The sequence below is a fragment of the Epinephelus lanceolatus genome, chromosome 3 (assembly GCF_041903045.1).
Source record: "Epinephelus lanceolatus isolate andai-2023 chromosome 3, ASM4190304v1, whole genome shotgun sequence".
Classification (NCBI taxonomy): Eukaryota; Metazoa; Chordata; class Actinopteri; order Perciformes; family Serranidae; genus Epinephelus; species Epinephelus lanceolatus.
The window spans coordinates 48,285,501-48,310,233 of record NC_135736.1 but is presented as its reverse complement, the minus strand read 5'-3'; the positions used below and the strand labels follow the sequence as shown (position 1 = coordinate 48,310,233).

The 24,733-nt window shown below is 41.9% G+C and overlaps 1 protein-coding gene across 10 annotated transcripts in view; it reads right to left on the bottom strand.

Annotated features, from left to right (window-relative positions):
* The window catches only part of kif16ba (kinesin family member 16Ba), a 41,080-nt gene extending 16,954 nt beyond the window's left edge, over positions 1–24,126 (bottom strand). For 3 of the 10 annotated variants that reach the window (XM_033623768.2, XM_033623769.2, XM_033623772.2), the window contains exons 1-15: positions 23,735–24,125; positions 19,871–19,940; positions 19,656–19,769; positions 17,458–17,574; positions 15,002–15,099; positions 12,777–12,886; positions 10,963–11,105; positions 7,733–7,901; positions 7,499–7,630; positions 7,241–7,416; positions 6,983–7,048; positions 4,143–4,202; positions 3,184–3,303; positions 2,743–2,794; positions 650–787 (exon numbers count right to left, since the gene is read on the bottom strand). In XM_033623768.2, the coding sequence (XP_033479659.2) occupies positions 650–787; positions 2,743–2,794; positions 3,184–3,303; positions 4,143–4,202; positions 6,983–7,048; positions 7,241–7,416; positions 7,499–7,630; positions 7,733–7,901; positions 10,963–11,105; positions 12,777–12,886; positions 15,002–15,099; positions 17,458–17,574; positions 19,656–19,769; positions 19,871–19,940; positions 23,735–23,781 (1,612 nt within the window). In that variant the 5' untranslated portion in view covers positions 23,782–24,125. Of the gene's footprint in view, positions 1–649; positions 788–2,742; positions 2,795–3,183; positions 3,304–4,142; positions 4,203–6,982; positions 7,049–7,240; positions 7,417–7,498; positions 7,902–10,962; positions 11,106–12,776; positions 12,887–15,001; positions 15,100–17,457; positions 17,575–19,655; positions 19,770–19,870; positions 19,941–23,734 lie in introns of all 10 variants that reach the window. The other 7 variants (XM_078166524.1, XM_078166526.1, XM_078166525.1 and 4 more) reach the window with 3 other exon arrangements.
* Positions 24,127–24,733: the final 607 nt, after the last annotated feature.

Genomic DNA, 24,733 nt, shown 5'->3' with positions numbered 1-24,733 from the left:
GTAAGCAGTGTAGGTGCACCCTGTCAACTTATGTCCATCACAAGTGCTTGTTTTTCCCACTGACAGGCTCAGACTGTTATTCTGAGTGTCCCGTAACTTGCACTTGTTTCATTATGTTTTGTGTCCAAGTCTCGCTGAAGGAGAAGTCTCGTTCTGGAATCTCATGTGAGGTGACTTTCTGCAGGAAGAAAACTGTTAGAACACGAGTGAGGAGTGTCAGAAATAGTTTGCTGTGCCCGGGTACAGAAAGGACATCTTACTCTAAAGTTAAAGATTTTCAGTGTCACGGCTGAATATTAAGCTGATTTCAACAATGTTAAAAGTCTGTGAGGTTTCAGAACGAGGCTTCTCCTTCTCCTTGGACACAAAACAGAACAGAACAAGTGAAATTAACGGGAAACGTTTCATTTCTCTGTAGGGTCCATTCTGTAATCTCTTAAAACACTTATAATAACAATCTCAGCCTGTTAGTGTTCAAAATAAGCACTCATACTGGACAGAAATTGACAGGACACACCTGCCCCAGATGGTTACATTGCAGCCTGTTTCACTGGACCAATTGTTCTCATGGTTCCCCTTTAGATGACTGAATAACTGAATAAAAGTCAAACGTTTCTAAATTTCTTTTAAGACGTCTTGTGGCTCTGACCTTGGTTGAGCTGCGACGGCTCCGTCACTTGAACTCCATTAACTGAACACTGAGCTCCACTGAGCGGCACCAGAGTCACTTTACCATTCTGGTTCTCAAACATACAGTGCTCGCTTTCCAGGTCCAGACCGTGCAGGACTGCAGGAGGAAGAAATAACACAGGAGAGACATGGATACTGCACACTGCCAATTCAACTTCTGCACAATTATAATAATCAGTTATAGAGCTGCTGTGTAAAAGAAGAGAGAGTGAAGTTCTTAAAGTGGAAATGGACACATTTGGTGCTTTAACCAGCAACCACCAGGCATGACCTCCTGGGAAAATGAAGGCTCCAATTACAGCACAAAGGAAGTACGTCGATCACTGCGTAACCAAAAGAGGAAGAAGATGGAGCTTGTTTTCCCTGGTAGCTTATCAGTGGCTATCCCCAGTTACCAAAGAGCACCAGTGTAAGTTCTTTGCAGTTTGTAGCCAAGTAGCAGAAATGGTGGACGGTGTAACGGCCAAAGTAACTGTGGAAAATAAAGTGGAGTGTGTCGTGTGTTGTTGGTAGTTGCTAGGCTTTGAGTGAAAGCAAAGAGCGATGTGGTTCAACAACATTTAACCACTTGGAACCACAAGAAGGGAAAACATCTAAACGTTGTCTGCTTCCACTTAAACAGGAAGATAAAGATACATGTTCTAGGAAAAACAGATTTTAAGTGGGTCATAAATATTTTCTAAAAGTCTTAAATGAGTTTCTCAAGAGATCAAACTTCTTTTGGGGAAAAGGAAGAACATTGTTTGACTTTTATATGATAACTACTGGTTATTATCTTACTATATAATGATGAAAACTCTGTGTGTGTGTGTGTGTGTGTGTGTTCCACGTTTTTCTCCTCACTGACTTGGTCAATCCATGTGAAATTTGGCACAGTGGTAGAGGGTCATGGGAGGATGCCAATGAAGCAATATTACATCAATTGGCCAAAGGGGGGCGCTATAGCAACCCATTGAAATGTCAAACTTTGAATGGGCATATCTCATGCCCCGTATGTGGTAGAGACATGAAACTTTGCACAGAGATGCCTCTCCTCATGAGGAACACATTTGCCTCAAGAACCCATATCTTCCGCTTATATAGATTTTCCACCATTTTGAATGTTTTGAAAAACACTTCAAATGGATCTCTTCCTAGGAAGTTTGAGCGATCTGCATGAAACTGGGTGAACATAATCTAGGGACCAATATCTAAAGTTCCCTCTTGGCAAAAGTTGGAAAACTTACTAAAACTGAGCTTCTATAAGGCAATGAATATTGCGGAGGGCGTGGCTCATCACATAAAGGTGTATAACATCTCAAGGGTTTCACCCATCACCACGCAACTTTGTAGGCATATGACCACACATAATCTGAGGGGACCCCTCCATTATTGAGCCCATCAAACAAAATGGGGGCGCTAGAGAGCTCATTTCTTATCTAGGCCTAACCGCCATATGGATTTTTACTAAACTTAGTAGATATGTAGAACAGGACGCCTCAAGGTGACTGGAGAAATTTAACTCTAATTGGCAACTGGGTGGCGCTATAACAACAGAAAAATGCTTCAAAATGGCTAAAATGCGACCGATCGCTGTGGCTCCCCCTGTGGACCAATGTTGGTGTTGTTTCTAATGTTTGGTATGACTAAGTCATGGTATGGTATGCTGTACATAATCACGGAAACTGTCAGTGTGTCATTCTGTCAGTCAGTCATTCTGTCTGTCCCACGTTTTTCTACTCACTGACGTGGTCAATCTATGTGAAACTGCACATAGGCATTGAGGACTGGCATAGGTAGAAGGTGACACAGCTACCAATGGCTATGGACTAATACAATGTGTATGTACAAACATGTTGTTTGTATATCAAGTACCTCTGTGGTGATGTATTCAGAAATGTGTATTTTCTTATATTCCCTTTTCATCCTTCTGTGATGCATTTCTAGTAAAATGAAATTGTCTGTATAAAAACGTTCTCCTTGTTTGTTAACTCTGTTGGTGTGTTCTGTTTCTCTTCCCCTGCAGCTTTTTAAAATTACTTCCTACAGAACGGGCACGTTTGATTAACTCACTGATGTCCTGCTCTGTGGACGCATCCTCTCTGCCCACGTATGTCCGTCCCTCCTGAGGTGGAAGGAGAAAACACAAAGAGGTTTTGAAGTCCATCCATACAGAGACACGACTCACTACAGGACATTTTTTACGCTGAGCTGGTAAATTCATTTTGGAAAGGATCTGTACTTTCCTGCTTCCACTCTTTGTCTCTCCTGTGGAGTGTTAATGGAAATATTTCAGGAAGTTTTTTTCTGATGTTTTACTCTTTTTTAAAAACTCTGATGAAAACCTGAAGACTTAAATAACTCTTACATCCTAATGTACGCAGAGACAATACCGGTGTTGACCAGGTAAACAACACTTAATGCATATATCAAGTTTCTAAAACCTTTTACAGGATGTAATAAATAATCATTTGTCTCTGTCCACCAGCTGAAGTATTTCAGGTGACCTCTGACCTTTAGATGGTACAGAATGATGCCGGTACTGAGGAGGTCATCGTCGATGCCGATGAGATGAGGCAGCTCAGAGTCCAGCACCACACCGATCCCCTCTTTCCTCAGAGCCAGAGTCTCCTCCTGCAGAAACAAGTAGGTTTTCACATACCAAGAATGTGCCGTGGAATCACGGTGCATTATGGTCATAATAAACATAGTGAGAGAAATCTGACAAAAACAATCAAACAAAACAAAAATAATAAGCCAGGAAAAAGTTTTAGGTAAAAAATAAAGACTAAATTAAAAAGCTAAATTTAAATGTAAAACTGCAGCACACAACCCGTCATCTACGTTCTCCCACTCAGCACACATCTGCAGAGGTTGTTGGTGATTTGAGCATGAAAGACACAGATGATAGAGGGTGTGTGTCTACATAGCATTTTTTTCCCCCAGCAGAAAAGTGCTGGCAGGGCGCTAGGGAGCGCTTCATGAAAACAGTTCTGGCGCTGCTTTTATAATGATGTGTTGCGTGTGGTTTTGTCTCTACAACAACAATATCTTGACACCAACATTAGCTAGGAAGCTAACATAGCGTCACACATATTGTGACACACACAGGCAACTTCAAGCTGACAAAGCAAACACTGATAAAAGCACAACACTCACCAGAAATACCCAGTTCCTACCGGCCGATCCGCTCCTAAAAAATACGCTTTTCTGTCTTTGTTGTTACGGTAGGCAGTAGCCCAGCTAAAGAAGCAGCAGTGACATCACCGGTGCCTTTCTGAAAAGTTGAGTGATTTTCAACTCAAAGCGCTCAGACTTTCACACAGAAAAGGCAGAGTGCTCTGGAAAAGAAGCTGGGCGTAGTGCTGTTCCTGTAGGCGGCTGCATACGCTCGCTATGCTTTGAGAACAGCTGAAAAAGATGCTGGCACTGAGAGGAAAACGCTACGTGGAAACAGGCCCAAAGGCTCCTACCTTGAGAATGTTCTGTGTCTCGTTCCATTTGTTGGTCCATTCTTTAGTCAACTCCAGAACCTGCAAACACAAATAAACCAACAGAAACTCAGCAGAAATGTCTGGGTAACAGCCATCTTCAGCACAGCACAGATCAACACATACAAAGACACATTTTCAGCTCAAATAAATATCAAATCAACATTTAGACTGGTGCAGAGAACAACTTAAGAAACATGGCCACAAGCAATGATTGTGGGTTTCAAGCCAGCATGGACCGTCAGAAGTTGAAAGCTACAAAGGTTTAAGACTTTAAGAGTTTCCAACACCCGCATTTAAGATGACTAACAGTTTTTATGTTGATCAGACAGACACTCGTTCTGTGCTGCGCCACGCTCTTCTTTGGCAACACTGCTGCCCACTATCGGGCAATTGCAGATATATTTTGGGGACACGCTTCGACAGCTCAATTATAAACAATCAAGGAGTTTGGGGATGTTTGGACAAACTGTCACTGATTTATGGCCAAACCGGTGTGTTTCAGGTAGCTCTGTGGCCACGCACCTTTTATGTATTAGACCATCTCTAATCTGCAGCTACTCCAAAACTCAGCCCGCACGAGTGCTGATGAGGACCAGAGGGCGGGCGCACATTACACCAGTTTTAAGGTTTTTTAATTAGTTTTTAAATGTCTTAACGGTCTTGGGCCATCTTATTTATCTGACCTGCTTCTATCATATCAACCCTCGCGGACCCTGAGGTCCTCCGGCACCGGCCTTTTAACTGTTCCAAAAGTTAGAACAAAAACCCACGGGGAGGCTGCATTCAACCATCATGGCCCTCACTTATGGAACAGCCTGCCGGAGAGCATCAGGACAGCAGAGACTGTTGATGTTTTTAAAAGGAGGCTCAAGACTCACCTTTTTAATTTAGCTTTTAACTGATTTCTTTTACTGTTTTAATTTTTATATTATATGTTATTTTAATTTCTAATGCTTTTAAATGATTTATTTTTAAATCTTTATGTATTTTATTATTATTAAGTTTCTAAATCTTCATTTATTTATTTATTTATTTATTTATTTATTTATTTATTTATTATTATTTTATCTCATCTTGTTTTATCTTATCATATTGCCTTTTAGTCTTTTAGTTTTTAACTCCAGTGTTTCCTCATGGGGGGGCCTCCACGCTGAGAGGTGTGTCCGTGGACGTCGTCCTGGAGATCCCTCAGGTCAGGAGGACTAAGGGGCTCTGCACCATGTGTGGAGTCCACCCCAGTCTATCTGGGTTGGGGTGGTCTCTGTGGCGGCGTTCCATGTGGCTGTAGGCTGTGACGCCTCTCAATGTGGATGAGCTCCCCATAGGTGGTCATTTCCTCACCTGGGTCCTCAGTGCCCAGCCATGTTATTGACTATATTGACTGTGTGTGTGTGTGTGTGTGTGTGTGTGTGTGTGTTTATATGTGGCGGTGGGAGGAGCGGGTTTTCAATATGTATGTAATATTTTTGTTGTATGTTTCTATTCTGTGCATTTTTAATGCATGAAAAGTGCTATACAAATAGAGTTTGATTTGATTTGATTTGATTTATTTATTTATTTGGATCCCTGTTAGCCTCTATTCAAGCACCAATTTCTCTTCCTGGGGTCCACAGAGTCCCCTTCTGAAGTTAAGTCCATATCAACAAGCTTTATGCAAATTTTGACGAGCTTGGTCCAATAATGTTCCACAGAAAGTTTGGTAGCAATGAGACCAGTGGTTTAGGAGGAGATGTTGAAAATGCGTTTTTCAAAAAGATCCAAAAAGCGGAAAATTAAGTCAGGCGCACTTTAATGGTTCTCGGGGCTTTTTCATAGAGCATGTTGAACTGTGTGCAATTTCAAGTCAACCAGACTTGGGGTGTGAGAGACTTCACCTTTCCAAAATTGGATTTTTGCGTAAACTATGGCGCCCCCATCAGCCCTCATCAGTCCACTGGGCTTATATCTGAGTAGTCTCACGTGACCAGCCTCCCTTACTTCGGAATGGGAGTCTGGGGAAATTCGTCTTTCATTTTGTAATAGAAATGGGCGGGGATATCCAGACCAGGTGATGGCATTGCCATAGGTGCGGCACGTGTGTTACATGTAACAGAGACGCTGCAGCTCTGCAATAGAGCTGAATCAAATGAAATCATATCCATTTTAATCTCTTGTTGCGATGCACTGAACACTTCCTTTACTGTTGTACTATGGACAACAATTCGGGGAACAGCAATTCCGGTGTAGGTGGGTGTAAGGCAAAGCTAATCAGCCGTTGGTCGAGGAAATACGGAAATACACGGATTTGGATCCAATCACATCACTGCCGCTGGGAGCCAGAGCTAGTTCTATTACAACTTTCCTATGGGAATGTCCACAGACGACAGAGTCAGCCAGCGTGCTGACGTCATCGGCGTCTGTGTAAGAGACTGATATCTGAGCAGCATGGTGAGACACCTAGCAGCTAGCAAACACACACACAGACACACTGCTATATTTAGTGCCCACAAAACTTTAGGTTATTTAATAATGTGAGCCTCTATGTTGAGCTTCACAGTTGGAGAAGTAATAACCCTGCAGCATCACTCAGTATGGGAAGCTGTTGCATCGTACGTCATAACCTGTGATTCAGTAGGCGCTGTCATCGTACAGTCTGCAGACATCAAACTTGATGTCATACCCAAGTTTATTAGATCCATGTCACACAGTGTTAGCTGCACTAGACTTATGATTGCTAACATCTCAGTCTGTAGGAGGCTTACGATGTGCCGTCTCACAGGAATTTGCGAAAACATTTTTGGAGACAAATAACAAATCAGCACAAACACAAAGAGACTCACTCTGGCTTCATTCTGATGCAGTTTCTCCTCCATACTCAGAGCAGTGGGTGAATCCAGGAGAGCAATCTGACACAGAAACATAAACACATAGATCAGACACACTTTGACTGGGTTGTATTCTTTGTGACATTCATGCTGTGTCTTTATTATTATCTAATAACTGCGACTGTTCAAGCTGGTAGCAGGTGACACACTGAATATAAGAGCAGCAGAGTGAGACCTCCTCCAGACTCTTTGTATCCGTCAGTGTTTGTTTACCTGGTTGCCCTGAACCAGCAGAGCTTTCAGTCGGGCGATTTCAGCCCGCAGCTCTCTGATCAGCCTGACGTTGCTGTCCTCGTTGATGGTTGGTTTGTTGATGATGTTCTTGGCTCGGTTGGCGTATCGCAGAGTGCTGAGCGTCTCACCGTAGTTCACATCAGCGGGAGAAATAGCTGCGACAGGAAACGATCATATCAAATACTTCTGTTCTCTTGGAAGATTTTTAATGATTGTTATAAAATGTTTGCGTCTCACTGGCGATCATGATGGTCTTGGAGTTGCCGCCCAGGCTGTCTTTCAGCAGCCACGTCAGCACCGAGTCTCTGTAGGGAACAAACACCGACTTCTTCTTCAGGTTCGTGTTCACACCATCCTGCGTCATGTCAGCTGGAACAGAAACAGGAAACAGATCCTTCAGTGAGCAGGAGCCACGCAACACACTGAAACACACACGGATGAAAACGCAGATGATCATCTTCTGTGTCTGACCTAGAGCAGAGATGACGTTGCCCAGGGTGACCAGCGACTTGTTGATGTTTCCTCCTTCCTTCAGCCGGACGCCCGTCGCTCCGGTGGCGTCGGCTCGCTCGCTGCCAGCCAGATCGACCAGGTGGATCTTACTGACCGTCTCACTGGGCATCTCTGCGTCGAACTTAGCCTGACAGAGACAGAGAGCGAGTGGTGTTAGTCTGAGATTTGTAAACACTGAAGGTGTGAAACTAAATGTAAATACAGCTCATCACTTTCAGCGGTAAATCCTGCAAATGTATTACTTCAATTATTTCAGACAGCTTTACCCAAAATTACTTTAAATAAAATATCAGATACACACTTTGGAGATCAAGACAGTGGTCTGCTCGAAGACTGTCTTCATTATATGAAACTCAAGACAAAACGCAGGTACTCTTGAAGACAAGGGTCCACACATAGGTAGAAGACCTTCAGGCACTCATGTGTGGAGCAGGAACAAATAGTAAAAGGCTTTTTGCACCCTGATGAAGAACTTAGGGTTGAAACTTGTCGGTGTTGTGAGCAGCCATGTTTTTTGAATGAAAGCTTTTTAACTTAATTCAAGTGCAGATGTTCCTGCTCCACGCATGAGTGCCTGAAGTTTATTTTTTCCTTCTAAAACATCACATAGTTTAGGCACTTTCCCAATTACACAAAGGACTCTGGCAGAGAATCAACAGCTCTTTTGCATTTCCTCCACATTTTTCACCAGTGAAGCTTAGTTACTGTGAACTACAGTGATCAGTGTCTTCTTATAGCAGGCATAAGATATGTGGTGACAGAATGTGCATGAAAATCACCCTACAAGTATCTAGTTTTTGAAAGAAAATCTGGGGCTTTTCTGTGTGAAAATTACTAAAAATTAAATTTAAATAATATATATATATATACATTTTAATTGTGGTTATTTCAGACAAATACTCAGGTAGTTATTATCAGAACTTTCAATCAAAACAAATGAGACTCCAGTTGAAAGTAAATCTTGCAGAGCAGGATGAACAGTTGGTCTCATTTTCTGTCCTCTTTCCACCAACCTGAAAATAAGTCTGTGTTCTTCTGCATCACAGTTCATATAACTGAAATCACTGACATTAAAGAGGACCCATCATATTCGTATACTTGGTATCTACTAGCATGCGTTGACATGCTTAAAAGATCCACTTGGTAGCTTTTATGAAAATAACTTTGTGTCTTATTTGCTGAAACTGTCACTGTATTCTGAAAGAAGTACATCAGGCAAATAATCTGTAAAAACAAATTATGTCCCTCCTCCTCTCCTCCTGCTGCCTCCAACAGTATATGCTTGAATCAAAGCACAGCTTGGTCAGCAACAACCAATGAGAGCTGAGGAGTCTTTAACAGAAATAAATTTCAGCGGCTGTTTAGCTGTAAAATGAAAGAAGAATGAAAGAAAGTTTGTCCAGCTGGTGGGCGGTGCTTGGCACTCCCAATTAGCTGAATCCAACATGGCCGCCAGGTCATAATTTTTTTCATTTTAGAGCTAAACAGCCACTAAAATATGTTTCTGAAAACATCTGAGGTGAGAAATAGACAATGCAGTAACAGAACCATGAATCATATTGATCAGTGCTGCCTAATTTGACCACAGCTCACGAGCAGCATGAACGGCAGCTGTGTTAGAGACTCCTCTGCTCTGATTCGTTGGTTTCATTCAGGTGTGGTAAGGCCATTAGAAATGCTACAAGGCAAAATCAAATTAAAATTAAAAAAAAAAAATATCTGTCTCATTTAATGATGTAAGAATATGGTGACAGTTTTAGCAAATATGAAAGAAATTTAATACAATTTAATACAAGTTACCAACTGTAGCTTTAATGTCCAAAAAACACATCATCTTCCTCGTCCCGTCTGTGCTGGTACGCCTGTTTTCACCCTCTGTCTGAGACACTCCATTTTGGCGCCTGTCTTTAACTGTACGTTCAAACCAGAAGCTTCCAAAGAGGCAAAGTCTCTCGCGGAGGTCCAAGAAGCACGACTATCAAAATCATGTGAATCACTGAACGGTCGATTGTGCTTGTGAATTTAAAAGGAGCCGCAAAGCGACTGCTGGCCTGAAAGCAGTGTAGTTGCTGCTTGCTGTTGTCCAGTCAAAAAGCACAAATCTGTGTTGATAAAATGCTTTGCAGTATGTCATCCCATTGAAACCAACCAAGGAATACTTGCATGGTGCGTCGCAACATTAGCCTGCAGTTCTCTCCTCTATTACGAACATTACACACTTTAAAACTCACCAGACCAACCAACTACCTCTGCAACGCGGCCCCAAGTCTCATTCTTTTTTTTTTGGTCTCTGTAACCGAACAGCGACACATTATAAAGGACTGAGTGGGCGCGAATACAAGTAATCAACTTCTCGATATCCATTGTGCTGTAGGAACCAAAGTTACATGGCTTGTTCTCTGGGACCCGCTTCATCAAAGCACTTGAGCATTTCGACTGGTTGTCGCCGAACCGCATCAGAGCTCATTACCATAAAGTTAAACAAGTTTTAACTCCCCTCCGGACCCGCTCCAGTCGCTTTGGTTGCCCAAGACGCGCGGCTGACAGCCAGGTCACCCAAATGGCCGGGCTCTCATTGAAAATTAATGACTTCCACTGTTTTGGAAGCTCTGGTCGCTGTTGGTGTGAACGTACAGTAAGCCCCCCCCCCCCCCAAAAAAAGCCCAGTCTGCCCCGATTGCGCAGCATTACCGGGTCATCTGTATCTTGGCGTCCCTGCATCATTAATGCAGCCGCAGAATGACTGTAACGGAGATTAGCGGCACTTTCTACCGTTAATATGATCCAAAATCTGGGAGAAATTAACAACATCAACCACCAAGAGTACATGTTCCCCTGACATCAGCATGTAGCTACATGTAGCAGCGTATGTGACGTAAACACTCACAGGAGCGTGCCTGGAGCAGATGACCATATAAAGAAATCCGTCATGATCAGACGTCAGCTTATTTCATCAGAAACAGAATTTTCAAAACACTCTGAAGTCTTAAGTTTTTGCTCTCGGATTATTTGACACACAGTTACCTCATTATTTGAAACTTTGACCACATTTCATATAAACTTGCTTCACTGTAACATTAAACATATTTTTATTATTTTTATTATAAGCTTTTTTTTAGTGAATCATTCAAAACAAACCCTCAGTGGAGAAACGATTTACGTCCTGAAGTCAGTGAACAGTTTCTGACCTGTGTGAAGTTGATGGTGAAGATGGCGTGCGAGCGGCTGCTGACGTCGTTCATGCCAGTGCTGGCGGTGGTGCGGTTGATGTTTCCGGCCTCCATCAGCTCCTCCACGTCGCTGTAGTTCTGCACCAGGTGTTTGGACAGATCTGAGATCAGGAGAGAGGGGGCAGGTTACAGGAAGTCGATACTTTCAATATAGCGCACACTGAAACTGTTGGAAATTTTTTTTTTTTTTTTGGGGGGTGGGGGCTTTCTATAGGTTGCTAAAATACATTTGCTGCATCCGTCCACAGCAGTACATTGCTTAGCTTCCATCCTGCTTCTCAGTGTCTATAGATAACTATCTCAAACAACCCCACTTCAAAAAATTCATGAGATTTTCACCTGACAAACAGAGTAAAATACAAGTGAATTGAAACCAGGCTTCATAAAAACCTCAACTTAATCACTGTGGAAAATAACACCTATCCCTTGTCACTGATCCTGTTTGTGATCTTTATGGACAGGATCTTGAGGCGCAGCCGTGGGGAGGAAGAGGGCCAGTTTGGGGACCTCAGAATTGCATCTCTGCTTGTTGCAGATGATGTGGTTCTGTTGGCTTCATCTCACCGTGACCTCCAGCATGACCTGGGACGGTCTGCAGCTGAGTGTGAAGTGGTCGGGATGAGAGTCAGCACCTTCAAATCTGAGGTCACGGTACTCTGCCTGAAAATGGTGGATTGCCCCCTCTGGGTTGGGAGAGAGTTACTGCCTCAAGTATCTCAGGGTCTTGTTCGCGGATGAGGGTAGAAGGGAGCGTGAGATGGATCGGCGGTTTGGTGCAGCTTCTGATGTTAAGGGGGCACTTTCATGGTGAAGAGGGAGCTGAGCCAGAAGGTGAAGCTTTTTATTTCCTGGTCCATCTACGTCCCAACCCTCACCTATGGTCATGAGCTCTGGGTAGTGACTGAAAGAATGAGATCACTGATACAAGCGGCCAAAATGAGTTTCCTCTGCGGGGTGTCTGCTCCTTCGCCTCAAAAGGGGTCAGTTGAGGTGGTTCAACATCTGATCAGGATCCTCCTGGGCGCCTCCTGTTAGAAGTGTTCTGGGTACATCCCACTGGTAGGAGGCCCCGGGGCAGACCCAGAACACACTGGAGGGATTATATATCTCATCTGGCCTGGGAACACCTTGGGGTCCCCCAGGAGGAGCTGGAAAGTGTTGCTGTGGCCCCAGATAAGCGGATGAAAATGGATGGTTGGACCAAACACATACAAATAACTTGCACTGTGTTCCAAATTATTATGCACATGCCATTTTTTTGTTTTTTTCTACACAGTCAATACAAGTAATGATTTTTGAGAACACATTGTTCAAAATTATTTTGCACAACACAGTTTGAAACCTTTCAATTTGTCATGATGAATTCCAAACATGAATCTGTTGTATTTGTTGCATAAACAGATCATTTTTCAAAACATAAATGCAGTTAAATAAAAAAGGTTTTCATGATTTTCATCTCCAGAAAGATCTTTCCTCCCATACTGCATGAGGATGATGGCATGCTTGTTAATGTGGAGCAGCCTCTTGAAGCAGGTTTCCCTTTAAGATCACAGAGCAAACTAGTGAACAAACCTGCCAAGGACTGATACCAGTTATCAAAAAAAGATAGGAGGCATAAAACAAGGCACTGAAAAACTAAATGTTTTTTTCAACTGAAGTCCTACCGATATGTCACTTGCATAATTACGTGGAACACAGTGCGGCTAACTGAAACCAGCCACAAGAGAATTCTCTGAACCGTTTTGTCCCAGGAGTTCACTCTGCAGTCTCACCTTCTACATACGGTCCATCTTTTGGGTGCTCCCGGACTCTCAGGTTGTAGGTCTGAGTGGATTTCCTCCTCAGCAGGTCTCTCACCCTCTCGTTGTAGATCTCCAGGTAGCTGAAGGCATAAAAGAGGGAAACATGGACTCCACTTAGTGCATTAGACATGACATGAGTTATCCTAACTCTGCCTAAAAACCATTTCTCCTAAATACATTTCCTCCTGTTGACTGAAGCCACTACTTGTTTTTTGTCACAGCTTCATGTGAAGAGCAAGAAGATGAAGGATGCTGTTACTGAAGGAGCTGAAACAGTGGGACTGAGATAATGAAATTATGTCACATCCTCCTCTAATCGATCCATACAGTTAAGGTCAAAATTATTAGCCCCCTTATGAAATCAAATAAAACCCTTATCCTTCCAATGACATGGGCCATAACCTTAAGTGTTTATAGTTTGTGTGTGTCCACAAGAACAAAGACAACATCTGCATAAGGTCAAATGAACATTTTTATTGGTTTGCTGAACTGAAACAAGAAAAAAGCAAAAAATGCAATGGTCAAAATTATTAGCCCTCTGACAACTAATAGTCAATAGTGTAGCCTTTCTGATCCAAAACTGACAACAACCTCTTCTGGTAGTTTCTAACTAAGTTGGCACATGTCTCCTGAGGGATTTTAGCCCATTCTTCCTTGGCAAATTTTTCAAGATCATGCAAATTGCTTGGTCTCCAAGCATGGACCCGAACCTTGAGCTCCCTCCACAGATTCTCAATAGGATTGAGATCAGGGCTCTGAGAGGGCCACTCCAGAACCTTGATTTTGGTGTCTTTCAAAAAGTTTTTGACTAACTTTGATGTATGCTTCGGGTCATTGTCTTGTTGGAAGACCCAGCGATGACCTAACCCTAGACTGGCTGCAGATGTCTTGATGTTAGCCTTCAAAATACCCACATAATCCTCTTTTTTCATGGTCCCATGCACCCGAACAAGGTTTCCTGTCCCTGAAGCAGCAAAACAGCCCCACAGCATTATGTTGCCACCACCGTGCTTCACTGTGGGGACAGTATTTTTAGGGTTGAAGGCCTCGCCCTTCCTTCGCCAAACAAAAGCAGCATCCATATGCCCAAACAGCTCAAGTTTGGTTTCATCAGACCAAAAGACAGACTTCCAAAACTCACCCTTATGTTTCAGATTGTCTCTGGCAAAATTCAGTCGGGCTTTAATGTGCCGCTTTGAGAGCAATGGGGTTTTTCTTGCACGATGACCACAAAGTCCACCACGATGAAGAACCCTCACAACAGTCTTGCGTGAAACATCAAGTCCAGAGGAAGCCAGTTCAGCAACAATCATCTTTGCAGAGGTCTGGGGATTCTTGTTGACATCTCTGATTATTTTTTGCTGCAAAGTTTTGGAAATCTTGCGTTTTCTACCACGGCCAGGTTTATTTTTAACAGACTTTGTTTCTTTGTGCTTTGCAATGATGCAACGCACAGCTGTTCTAGAAACCATGAAACGCTTGGAAATGGCAGTATATCCTTCCCCCTGAAGATGAAGATCCACTATCTTCTGTCTGAGGTCCAGACTGATTTCTTTGCTTTTTGGCATGATGATATTGCTTCTTACGAAGATTATAGAGCAACCCTGGAGTATCCCTTTCATTCAAGTGGTCAAGTGATACTAACTCTGCTTCTTGAAGTCACTTAAATAAGGTTCAGTGCTAATTGATTGCTCAGGTGTGTTTTCAAACCTAATTGACTGCTCAGGTGTGGTTTCAAACCCAGTTAATTTGTTTTGAAAGCACAAAATCACATGGGGGCTAATAATTTTGACCATTGCATTTTTTGCTTTTTTCTTGTTTCAGTTCAGCAAACCAATAAAAATGTTCATTTGACCTTATGCAGATGTTGTCTTTGTTCTTGCGGACACACACAAACTATAAACACTTAAGGTTATGGCCCATGTCATTGGAAGGATAAGGGTTTTATTTGATTTCATAAGGGGGGCTAATAATTTTGACCTTAACTGTAAGTGTGAGCAAAAATAAAGCAACAGTTTTATGTCTCACATACAACCAAGCTCAAGATCATATCTGTGGTACCAAAAATGTCATATTTGTAATCTATCAAAGATGCTTCCTGCAGACTGCAGCCCCTGTGTTTCAGTTTCAGGTTATTAAAGTCTGATAACTGAGCGCTGGTGCAGAGTCACTGTCAGTATGTAACGGTGACTCACCTGACTTCTGTACGAAATGACGCTTCATCCCATCGAGTGGCGTCAGAGATGCGGCTGAACAGACCTTCACAGAACCTCGGGATCAGACCTGCATCTCCCTAAAACAAAAAAACATAGACTTCAGTGAGATGCTGACACATCAAACACACAGAAACAACAACTACAGGCTTCAAACAAAAGAAACGTTGAGTCGAGTGTTATATTTTCCATTTCATTTTGGTGTGTAGGTTTCACAGAACTCTCTTAGACTATGTTTTACACCAGCCTTACTGCTTCATGCCCCTCCACTTAGTATCTACTAACAAGCACCGTGTGGCTGTGGCTGTCACTACTGACGTCCTAAATTGATTCAATTCCGATTCACAAGGTCCTGATTCTGTCATATTCAATTCAATCCGTTATCGATTTGGTTGGGGGATATCTCAGTTACAATACCAATTTTTGCTAGTATGTGAAAGAGATTCTCAGTGAACTAATACTGTACATAGTGGCTTAGCCTAAACTTAAAGCCACTGAGGGGCTGCATAGACAGGCTATTTATTAACTGACGCGCTCGTCTGACCGAGCCGACCGCTGCTCTTGATGAAAACAAAGAGTCCATTTCTTCCTTTTTTTGGATGCATAATTTATCTATCAACATCGTAGTCTTGAATGACACTTCCAAACATCCATAAATCTGTGTCCATATACCATTCAAATACACAAAATTACCATCAACGGCTCCTGTATGACAATACAGTGACCCCTACAGGACTACACACATTTTACACCATGAATGGCTCCTATACTGTAAATTTTACAAGGAATTCTTTAAATAATTCTGAGAAGCATGATGACAAATTACACCCAACCGGTAAAAAAGTAAGCCAACAGTTACAGATGAAAGAACCAGTAACATTGGAGCTCCTCAATACGATGGTCGTTAATACTTTAGCACTGGAGCCTGGTTACTGCCAGCAGGATTAACAGGGTTACAACATCACAGTGCATATCAAAAGATCAATCTCTGATTATATGAATCAATATTGGGTCTTTTACATGAAAATCTATTTGAATCAGACGATTCGGCCTGATACATCCTCTTCCTCTGTGACATAGAGCTCCATTGTTGTTGAACACACATCAGTGAGACACACTGTGTCACTGGCTGACATGTTCCTTCATCACCATGAACACACACTCTCTGTAGTTTATTTTGACTCACATATGCCGTCCTGCTGCCACAAATACTCACTAGAGAGCCAAATGTGGATTAATCCGACCCTAAAAATAGTCCCCAGCAAATGCACTATTTCCTCCTGTTTGTTTGATTAAAAACTACAGTGAGCAGCTGTTTCAGGAATTACTGATGAAATTATAAATGTGTGTTTTAAGATTTATGTCTTCATTAAGAACCAGTTGGCTTGGAGCTTCCACAGACAGGAAGTCAGACAGTATTAAGAGACGGAGTAATGTTTGATGGTTTGGTTATTGTTGACAATAAGAAAAACATCGGAGCGTCTGTGGCTTACTGGTAGAGCAGACGCCCCATGTACAAGGCTGTTGCAAAATGCCCTAAAAAATATCTTTAAAAAAAAAAAAGAAAGAAAGAAAAATATAAAATAATTGCAGCTTTATCCTTTAACTGAATAACATCAAAATACTTTAAACATTTAAAAGATACACTATGCAAGAATTTTCTTCTTTTTTAAGATATTTTTTGGGGCTTTGTGCCTTCGTTTGATAGGACAGATATAGCGTGGGGGGGTCAGAGGGAGGAGGGATGACGTGCAGCAGAGGGCCGTGGGTTGGAATCGAGCCCACAGCAGCTGCAGCAAGGATGCAGCCTTTGTACAAGGGATGCCTGCTCTACCAGGTAAGCTAGTGGATGCCCCAATGTGCAAGAGTTTCCTAAAAACCAATGTACAGACTCACACAAAGTAGTCCCTCTCAACACCACTTACAGCCCACTAGAAATGTGAGCAGTGTCTGTATCTGCAGAAAACCTGCCCTCTGCCTTCATCTTCTTATTTTGCTTTGTTCTAAATGTTCCTGGGCGTCAACCTTTGGGCAGCACCGTGTAACCCCCCGCCGTTACACAGCGCTTAAAGTGTGTGGGCAGGACTCTATTAGGACGTAGCGACCAGGTGCCAGATCATAAGCACAGGGAGGAGGGGCCAACTTTGAATGTTGTGTTTACCAACTGCAAAGGAAAAATCCTGCCTGTTCTGCCTTTAACGATTAATTGAGAAAAATAATCAATAGATTAACTGATACTGAATATGATCGTTAGTTGCCGCCCTGCTGTCCACACTGATCTGTCAAACTGGTCTGGAGCCGTTCAGTGATGACTTCATTACAGCTGAGCAGACAGATCAATATTTTGCACTGTGTGAATCTTATCTCTGTGTTTTAGTCTTTCTGGATAAGAGAGTCTGTGAATGTGAGTGTTTAATATGTCCAGAGTTTTGTCTCACAGGATTTCCCATCATGGTGTAGGACTTCCCAGAGCCGGTCTGCCCATAGGCGAAGACGCAGGCGTTGTAGCCCTCAAACGCCGCCTTCAGCACATCCAAACCCAGATCTTTAAAAACCTGCAAATAAAACAAGAAAATAAAGTTTTGATTTCTGCTGAGACCTCTGTAAGGCTTCTGACGACGTGTTTACTGGTGCCTGAGATTGCAAAACATGTCACTCCAGGTTTGAGACTCACATGTCTCAGTATTGATGTTGCAGAGCTGTAACTTGATCTATCAGAGCTTAGGACATGTTAGAGTCCTGAGTAAACACACAGAGTCCATCAGTAACAAGCTGCTTTGACGGAAAACAAGAGCTCGATCAATCCTCCAACCTCTGACCCCTAATCTAAACCTTTGTTACCGATAATCATCCAACAAAAGAACAAGAGGAGATTTGCAAAGCAGGATTGGAAAATGAGCCAGGTGAATCATTTGAAACTCAAGACTGATTCTCACTTCTACACACAGCTTTATTACAGTCATTACAGGTCTTATCTTGGCACGTCATATCTTATCTCAAGAATAACATCGGAGACTTTAAAACACATGCTGACAGCACAACTCAGATATTTTTCAGAGGTCCAAAAGAGGGAGTGAACTACTATTTTTCTATTACATATTGAATAAATTATATTATTATTGCACCCCCATCATATTTTAGTCTATTTTATAAATAAGAACAAAGGAAACACTTTGCACATGTATTAAACAAGACAGGTGTGTTGGAGAGAGAAGAAAGGAAAAAAGGACTCCCGCACACTGTCTAACTTGCAATATATTATTTATTTGCGACGTTTCGGTACTAGACCTTCACCAGGCAAACCTGCTTGATGAATGTCTAGTACCGAAACGTCGCAAATAAACTATATATTGCAAGTTAGACAGTGTGTGGGAGTCCTTTTGCAAATAAATAAGAACCAAAAATGAGTTGAAAATGGTGAAATAATTTAATTTCACGGTGAGCACAGCCTTGTTTATTCACTGTGTCCACTGAATTGATGATGAACACATTCATGAAGGTTTCCTCATGCAGGAAAGAAAGTCTGTTAACTTTTCTGACAACTACATCGCTGCATAATTCATAAATGTTCAGACAAGCTTAATATTAGGTTATTAGTGAAGCTATGACTAAATGCAATTCAAAGGTATTGCTGCATTTTCTTTTAACTAATGTGTCTGTGGCGTGCAGGCATTGAGACAGCGCCATGAAAAACACTCTGCTTGTGTCTGAATTTCATATTTTAGAAAACAGAATGGGGTCTGGAAACACAAACACTCTCTTTTCAATACTTATCCAGGCCTGAAAATGACATAAATCAAATTCCATACTTGGCAGCATAGTGGTGCAGTGGTTAGCACTGTCACCTCACAGCTAGAGGGTTCCTGGTTCAAACCCAGGCTGGGGGAGCCTTTCTGTGTGGAGTTCGTGTCAGCGTGGGTTTCCTCCAGGTGCTCCAGCTTCCTCCCACAGTCCAAAGACATGCAGGTTAATTGGTGACTCTAAATTGTCCGTAGGTGTGAATGTGAGTGTGAATGGTTGTCTGTCTCTATGTGTCAGCCCTGTGATAGTCTGGTGACCTGTCCAGGGTGAACCCTGCCTCTCATCGAGTGTGAGCTGGGATAGGCTCCAGCTCCCTGCGACCCTCAACAGGATAAGCGGTTATGGAAAAATGAATGAATGAAATTCCATACTTTTCCATGCTGCTTAGGAACCCTGTGTATATAAGTAGATGGATGGAGCAGAGTGTCAGTGTTCCAGGATCAGAAGAACCATGCTTGTGAGGCAAAAGTAATATAATGATTAAAATTTACAGGGAATTCAAAACGCTTCAATTTTTCTATTTCTAATTTCCAGTTGGGATAAAGTTCCCATCATGCTTACTCTGTTGTCGAGAAGTGTAAAGCTGCTACGCTGCGTGCTGCTTTTGTGCCTTGTTTTTTTTTTTTTTTTTTGGATTATGTTACACGTAAAAGTCTCAGCAGGTCTAGAAAAGGGTGTTCTGGATAACCGCCGCTCACAGGGGAACCAACATGACCACCTCCCAAATCTCAACAAGCTGAACATCGTCAGCTGATTTGTGCCTGAATGGGTTTTTAAGTAGTTTTTAAAAAGGACAAGAATGGAAACAGAGACAAGCCCTTTGACTCTTATTTACCTTTTCCTGGGAGACAAAGGTGGAGTTCTTACAGTCCGTGGAGTCGTAGGAGAAGTCGTACGTAAAGGTTTTGGTTCGATCCCTCGTGGAATCACCTGCGATGCCATCAGGGATCTTTGGGAAACACAAAATATAAAAGACAAAGCTTCACTTACAACGTGCTTGAATCTTTATCAGCCTGAACACTGTCTCATTCTTTTGGGGGAAAAAAGTACCTTCAGGTTTGTGATGCTGGTTTTGGTCCCCTCCATCTTGATGATGCATTTTGCAGTCAAATCCTTCTCCCTGTGAAACATCAATAACGTTCATGGAGCTGTAAGCACATTGCGTATCAGGGATCCTTCCCATAATATTTTCAGTTAGAATAACAATTTGAGCCTGTCAGTGACAAAAAACAAACACTTTTAGTGAAGGTACATTGATGGTGCACAAATGCAACAAGTGGTTGCATTGCAGTTTGTTTGACTGCTGCTGGCTGCAGTGCTGTCGCTTAATACTGAACCAATTTCAAAATTGTTGTTCCTATTAGTCACTTAGACATGTGAACATGTGAAAATAGGGTCCAGATTGAACAAAACTTTACATAGCCTTTAAATATGTATAAAGATAAAATCATACAACTGTGCAAAAGTTAAAATGTAAGGATAAAATGTAACATACATTAAAGTAAACATATTTGTGGTAGACGTGTGCAGTAATTGCAAAGTGAATGAACTGTGATGTATATGCGTGATGATATAAACTAGAATCTCCTGCCTCCAATCTAGAACTGAAAACATACCTCTTACAGTCTGAACGAGACTCTGCTGTTTAACTTGTGATGTCGTGATTGTCTTATGATTCCAGATACACCTGGCTGAGATCAATAAAATCCACATGACTGAACTTTAATTGTATCAGCAGGGCGACATGTTTGCTCAGTCGTGTATAATGTTCTGTCTCCACCCTGGCTTGTTCTCACGCTCAACATGTGTTTGTGTATGTTTCAGTCAGAGCAGAAACAGGAGCACCTCATGTGCTGTCAGATTAAAACTCTTTGAACTTCACACTTCTGTAACTTAAATCAGCCTCAGCTCTGCTTAATGTGACGTGAAGGTGTCTGTTATCTCGGAGCAACAACAACTGAACAACATCTTACGTAACACTGTGTGCTATCACTATAAGCCTGTTTTATAACAGACATGAGACTGTTCAGGAAATGTGTTAAACGTCAGCGGAGACTTGTCCAAAAACTATTTGCATTCTTCAAAAGTCTTGTTGACTTTTCAATAACTAATAAATGGCTTTGTCTATAAATTGTGACAAAATAGTAAAACACAGTCAAACAAACACAAAGATTAACTTAAAGATTAAATTAACTTTCATAGCAGATGAAGAAAACCAGCACACTTAAAGTTTACTACAGTCTAAAGTGTGCTTTGTTTTTATGTTTTATGTACTGTTGTCCCTGTAACATGTTTTATGTGCTCTTATAAAGCATGCCCTGTTCTACAAACAGTTGGTCCTTTTTCTGGAGCCAGTATTTTGTAATGGCCTTTTTACTTGCTGTAAGCAGGATCTTCAGTAGACAGGTATCATCTTTACTTAATCCATCCCCATGATAAGGGATGTGAATGTACAAACCCTAAAAGTTTTTGAAATGATTGTTGCTACTTCCTTCCAGAACGTCTGAACAGAAGGACAAAAACAAATATGGGCATGGTCAACTATGATTTCTCCACATTCCGTCCCACAGCATAGCTGTGTGCCAGTTTGTTTAGACTTGTGTTTGGGCGTGATGAAAAGACAAATCAGGTTTTTCCAGCAGAAGTCTCTCCAGGTGCAGGAGTTAGTGGGGCTGGGCTGTGTTTGCCAGGCATTCAGCCACATGTCCTCAGTTACCTCAATGTCCAGCTCATATTCCCCTCGTTGTTTCACATAATCTGTGGCGTGTCTCATTTAAATTATTGTCAAAAGTAAACTGTTTTCGCAAACGACAACAGTGAAAAACCAAGGCCTTTTCAACTCCAGGATTTCGTCTTCAACCTTTAACTTTCAAGCATAAAAGGGTAAGCTTTTAAAATCTAATAACTAATTTATGGCAGAGGGAGGGTCATGCATTTTCAACCAGTGACTCAGGGAGGCACCAGGAAAAATATTTGTAGGGTCAGGGAGGGTCAAACAAACACCCAAACGAAAAACAAGTCACAGTCCAGGCTAACGTTTAGCATAAATGAGCATTTACACTGCAAACCTGCCCATGGATACAAGTATTTCATGGTTCTGTCTCGCTTCTAACTGGTGCAACTTGACATGTAACAATTGACCCCAGTCTCCCCTACTATAAGTACATTTTGTTGATGAAGGCAGACGCTGGTGAATCCTCAATTCTGGTTCTATTTGATCTTAGTGCGGCGTTTGACATGGTGGACCATAGCATCATTATTGAAAGATTGAGAACTGGTTGGTAGCTCTGGAACTGCACTTCATATTTTTCAGACAGAAAATGTTCTGTGTCTGTCAATGGTTTCACATCATCTCAAGCCCGGTCTATGTTTGGAGTGCCACAGGAATCCATTCTAGGTCCAATTTTATTCTCTCTGTATCTGCTTCCCTTTGGCCACATTATCAGACAGTATGATATTTCATTTCATTGTTACGTTGATGATACTCAGCTGTACTTGTCCTGCAAACCATCAGAATCAGCTAAATTATCTGCCCTGCATAATTGCTTAGCTGCGGTTAAGGACTGGATGGCAGTGAATTTTCTCCAGCTTAACGCGTCTAAAACAGAGGTCCTTATTATAAGCCCTGAGCACTCGCACAGCCAAGTTCTGCCTGCTCTTGGCTCTTTAGCTCAACGTGTCATTCCCACTGTTAAGAGCCTTGGAGTTATTCTGGATCAGAACCTCACTCTGGAGCCCCATGTTAAAAGACTAACCCAGTCATGCTTTTTTAATTTGGGAAACATCTCTAGAATCAGATCTTTTCTTTCTTTTAATGATCTTCAAATAGTTATTCATGCTTTTATAACGTCTTGTCTGGACTATTGTAATGCTGTGTTTACTTGCCTGGGACAAAACTTGATTCAACGGCTTCAGGGTGTCCAAAATGCTGCAGCCAGACTTTTAACTAGAGCACGAAAACATGATCACATCTCACCTATTTTAGCTTCCGTTCATTGGTTACCTGTACGTTTTAGAATTGATTTTAAAATCTTACTCTTGACTTTTAAGGCAGTGCATGGTTTGGCACCAAGCTACCTGGCTGAGCTTTTAATACATTATTCACCAGCTCGTAGCTTGCGGCCGTCTGACAAGGCCCTGTTAGTTATCCCTCACTCAAAGCTAAAGACCAGGGGTGACAGGGCTTTTGCTGTGGGAGCTCCAACCCTTTGGAACAGCTTACCTGAGGAACTCTGACATGAAAATTCACTTCTTACTTTTAAATCAGCCCTCAAAACTTACTTTTATCACATGGCCTTTGTTTAAATTGTTGACTCCTGATTGTGATTTTGCCTTATAATTGTTGTTTTGCTTGTTGATTGTTGCTTCTTTTAAATGTTTTATGTGTGAAGCGCTTTGTAACAGTTTTTCTGAAAGGTGCCATATAAATAAAGTTATTAGTATTGGTATTAGTGCTAATAAAGAATCTGAATACTTCCTCCTCCACTGCTGTGAACTCAGCCAGCTGCACCTGCTCTGCCCCTCAGGGACAAACAGGTGAGAATATGTTGTCAGCCTCTGTTTAAATCACTAAATGAACACCTGCTGTTTCTGCAGACAACCCATGAAAACCACAAAACCACCTGCACTCTCGCGCTCTCACACACACACACACACACACACACACACCTGACTGAACTGAAAGCCCAGGGCCTGAGGCCAGTAACACTTTATATGACATTACTTCACTGTAATGGAGACTTTATCAACATCGTGACAAATGTTATCATTGAGTCCATTCGTGAGATTTAAGCACCCACACCACCAGCGGCTAACTAACCTCAGTCAGCATTACAATACAACGACACTCGGACATTTTAGTCGCTTAAACATCATTTCTGACGTTTAACAGCCGTGTAACTGTCTGTGACTCACCGTCTGTTCATGGGCCTGACCCGGACAGCCACCCGAACCGATGCCATTGCACATGTCCGTCCAGTCCGCCTCGTCAGTTAACGTTAGCCGCAAAGCGAGCGACGCCGCTTTATAACAGTAGCTAATTAGCTAACCGGCTAACCAGCTAGCATGAGCCACAGCGGGATAAAGGGGGCAAAAGTCGCAAAGATAACCGGCCGACTGCACAGGGACTGCACACGGCAGACAGACAGTGAGCAGGACAGAGGGTCGTTTCAGGGGACAGATGTTATAGTTGTCCGGTGACACCGCGTCGCCGTCCCGGTGCGAACCGGCTCACATCCATGGTCACTGTGAAGTAGCCTGTTAGCTTGTTAGCTTTCACATGACAAAAAGTAGCGAAGTAACGGAGAGGCATCAGCTGATGAAAACAATTACATCTGTACGGAAGCCAAGAGCAGACAAAACGCACTGCTGATGTTTGGAGAAAAATATGTATAAAACCCAGAAAAAATGTTTAAAGTTACTTTGTGCAAAGTGAATATGTGCAGAATATATGTTTGTATATTTTTTTTGCTTTTATTTATTTATCTAGAAATTGTTTGATCCAAAACCCAAAGATTAGCTAAAGATTTAATTTACGTTAATAAAAGATGAAGAAAACCTGCAAATATTCACATTTAGGAAGCTAAAAACAGGGATTTTTATTTTTTATTTTTGCTTGAAATAATAAAACCAACAGATTTTCTGTAAATCGACTAATCATTGATAAAACCACGTCCGTTTAATTTTAAATTAAAAAAACATACAAAAGAATCAATGATAAACACTGATCAGTGTAAATATTTATTAGAGCAGTGGAATGATGAGTTAATGAATCTATGAATCAAGTGAGTTAAAATAATTTAAAAAAATTACTGTTTATCACAAAAATAACTTGATTAAACTCAAAACATTGGTTCCAGTGTTTTTCTCCGTTTCTTATCGTTTTGTTTTGGGTTTATGTTTGTTGGTCAGACA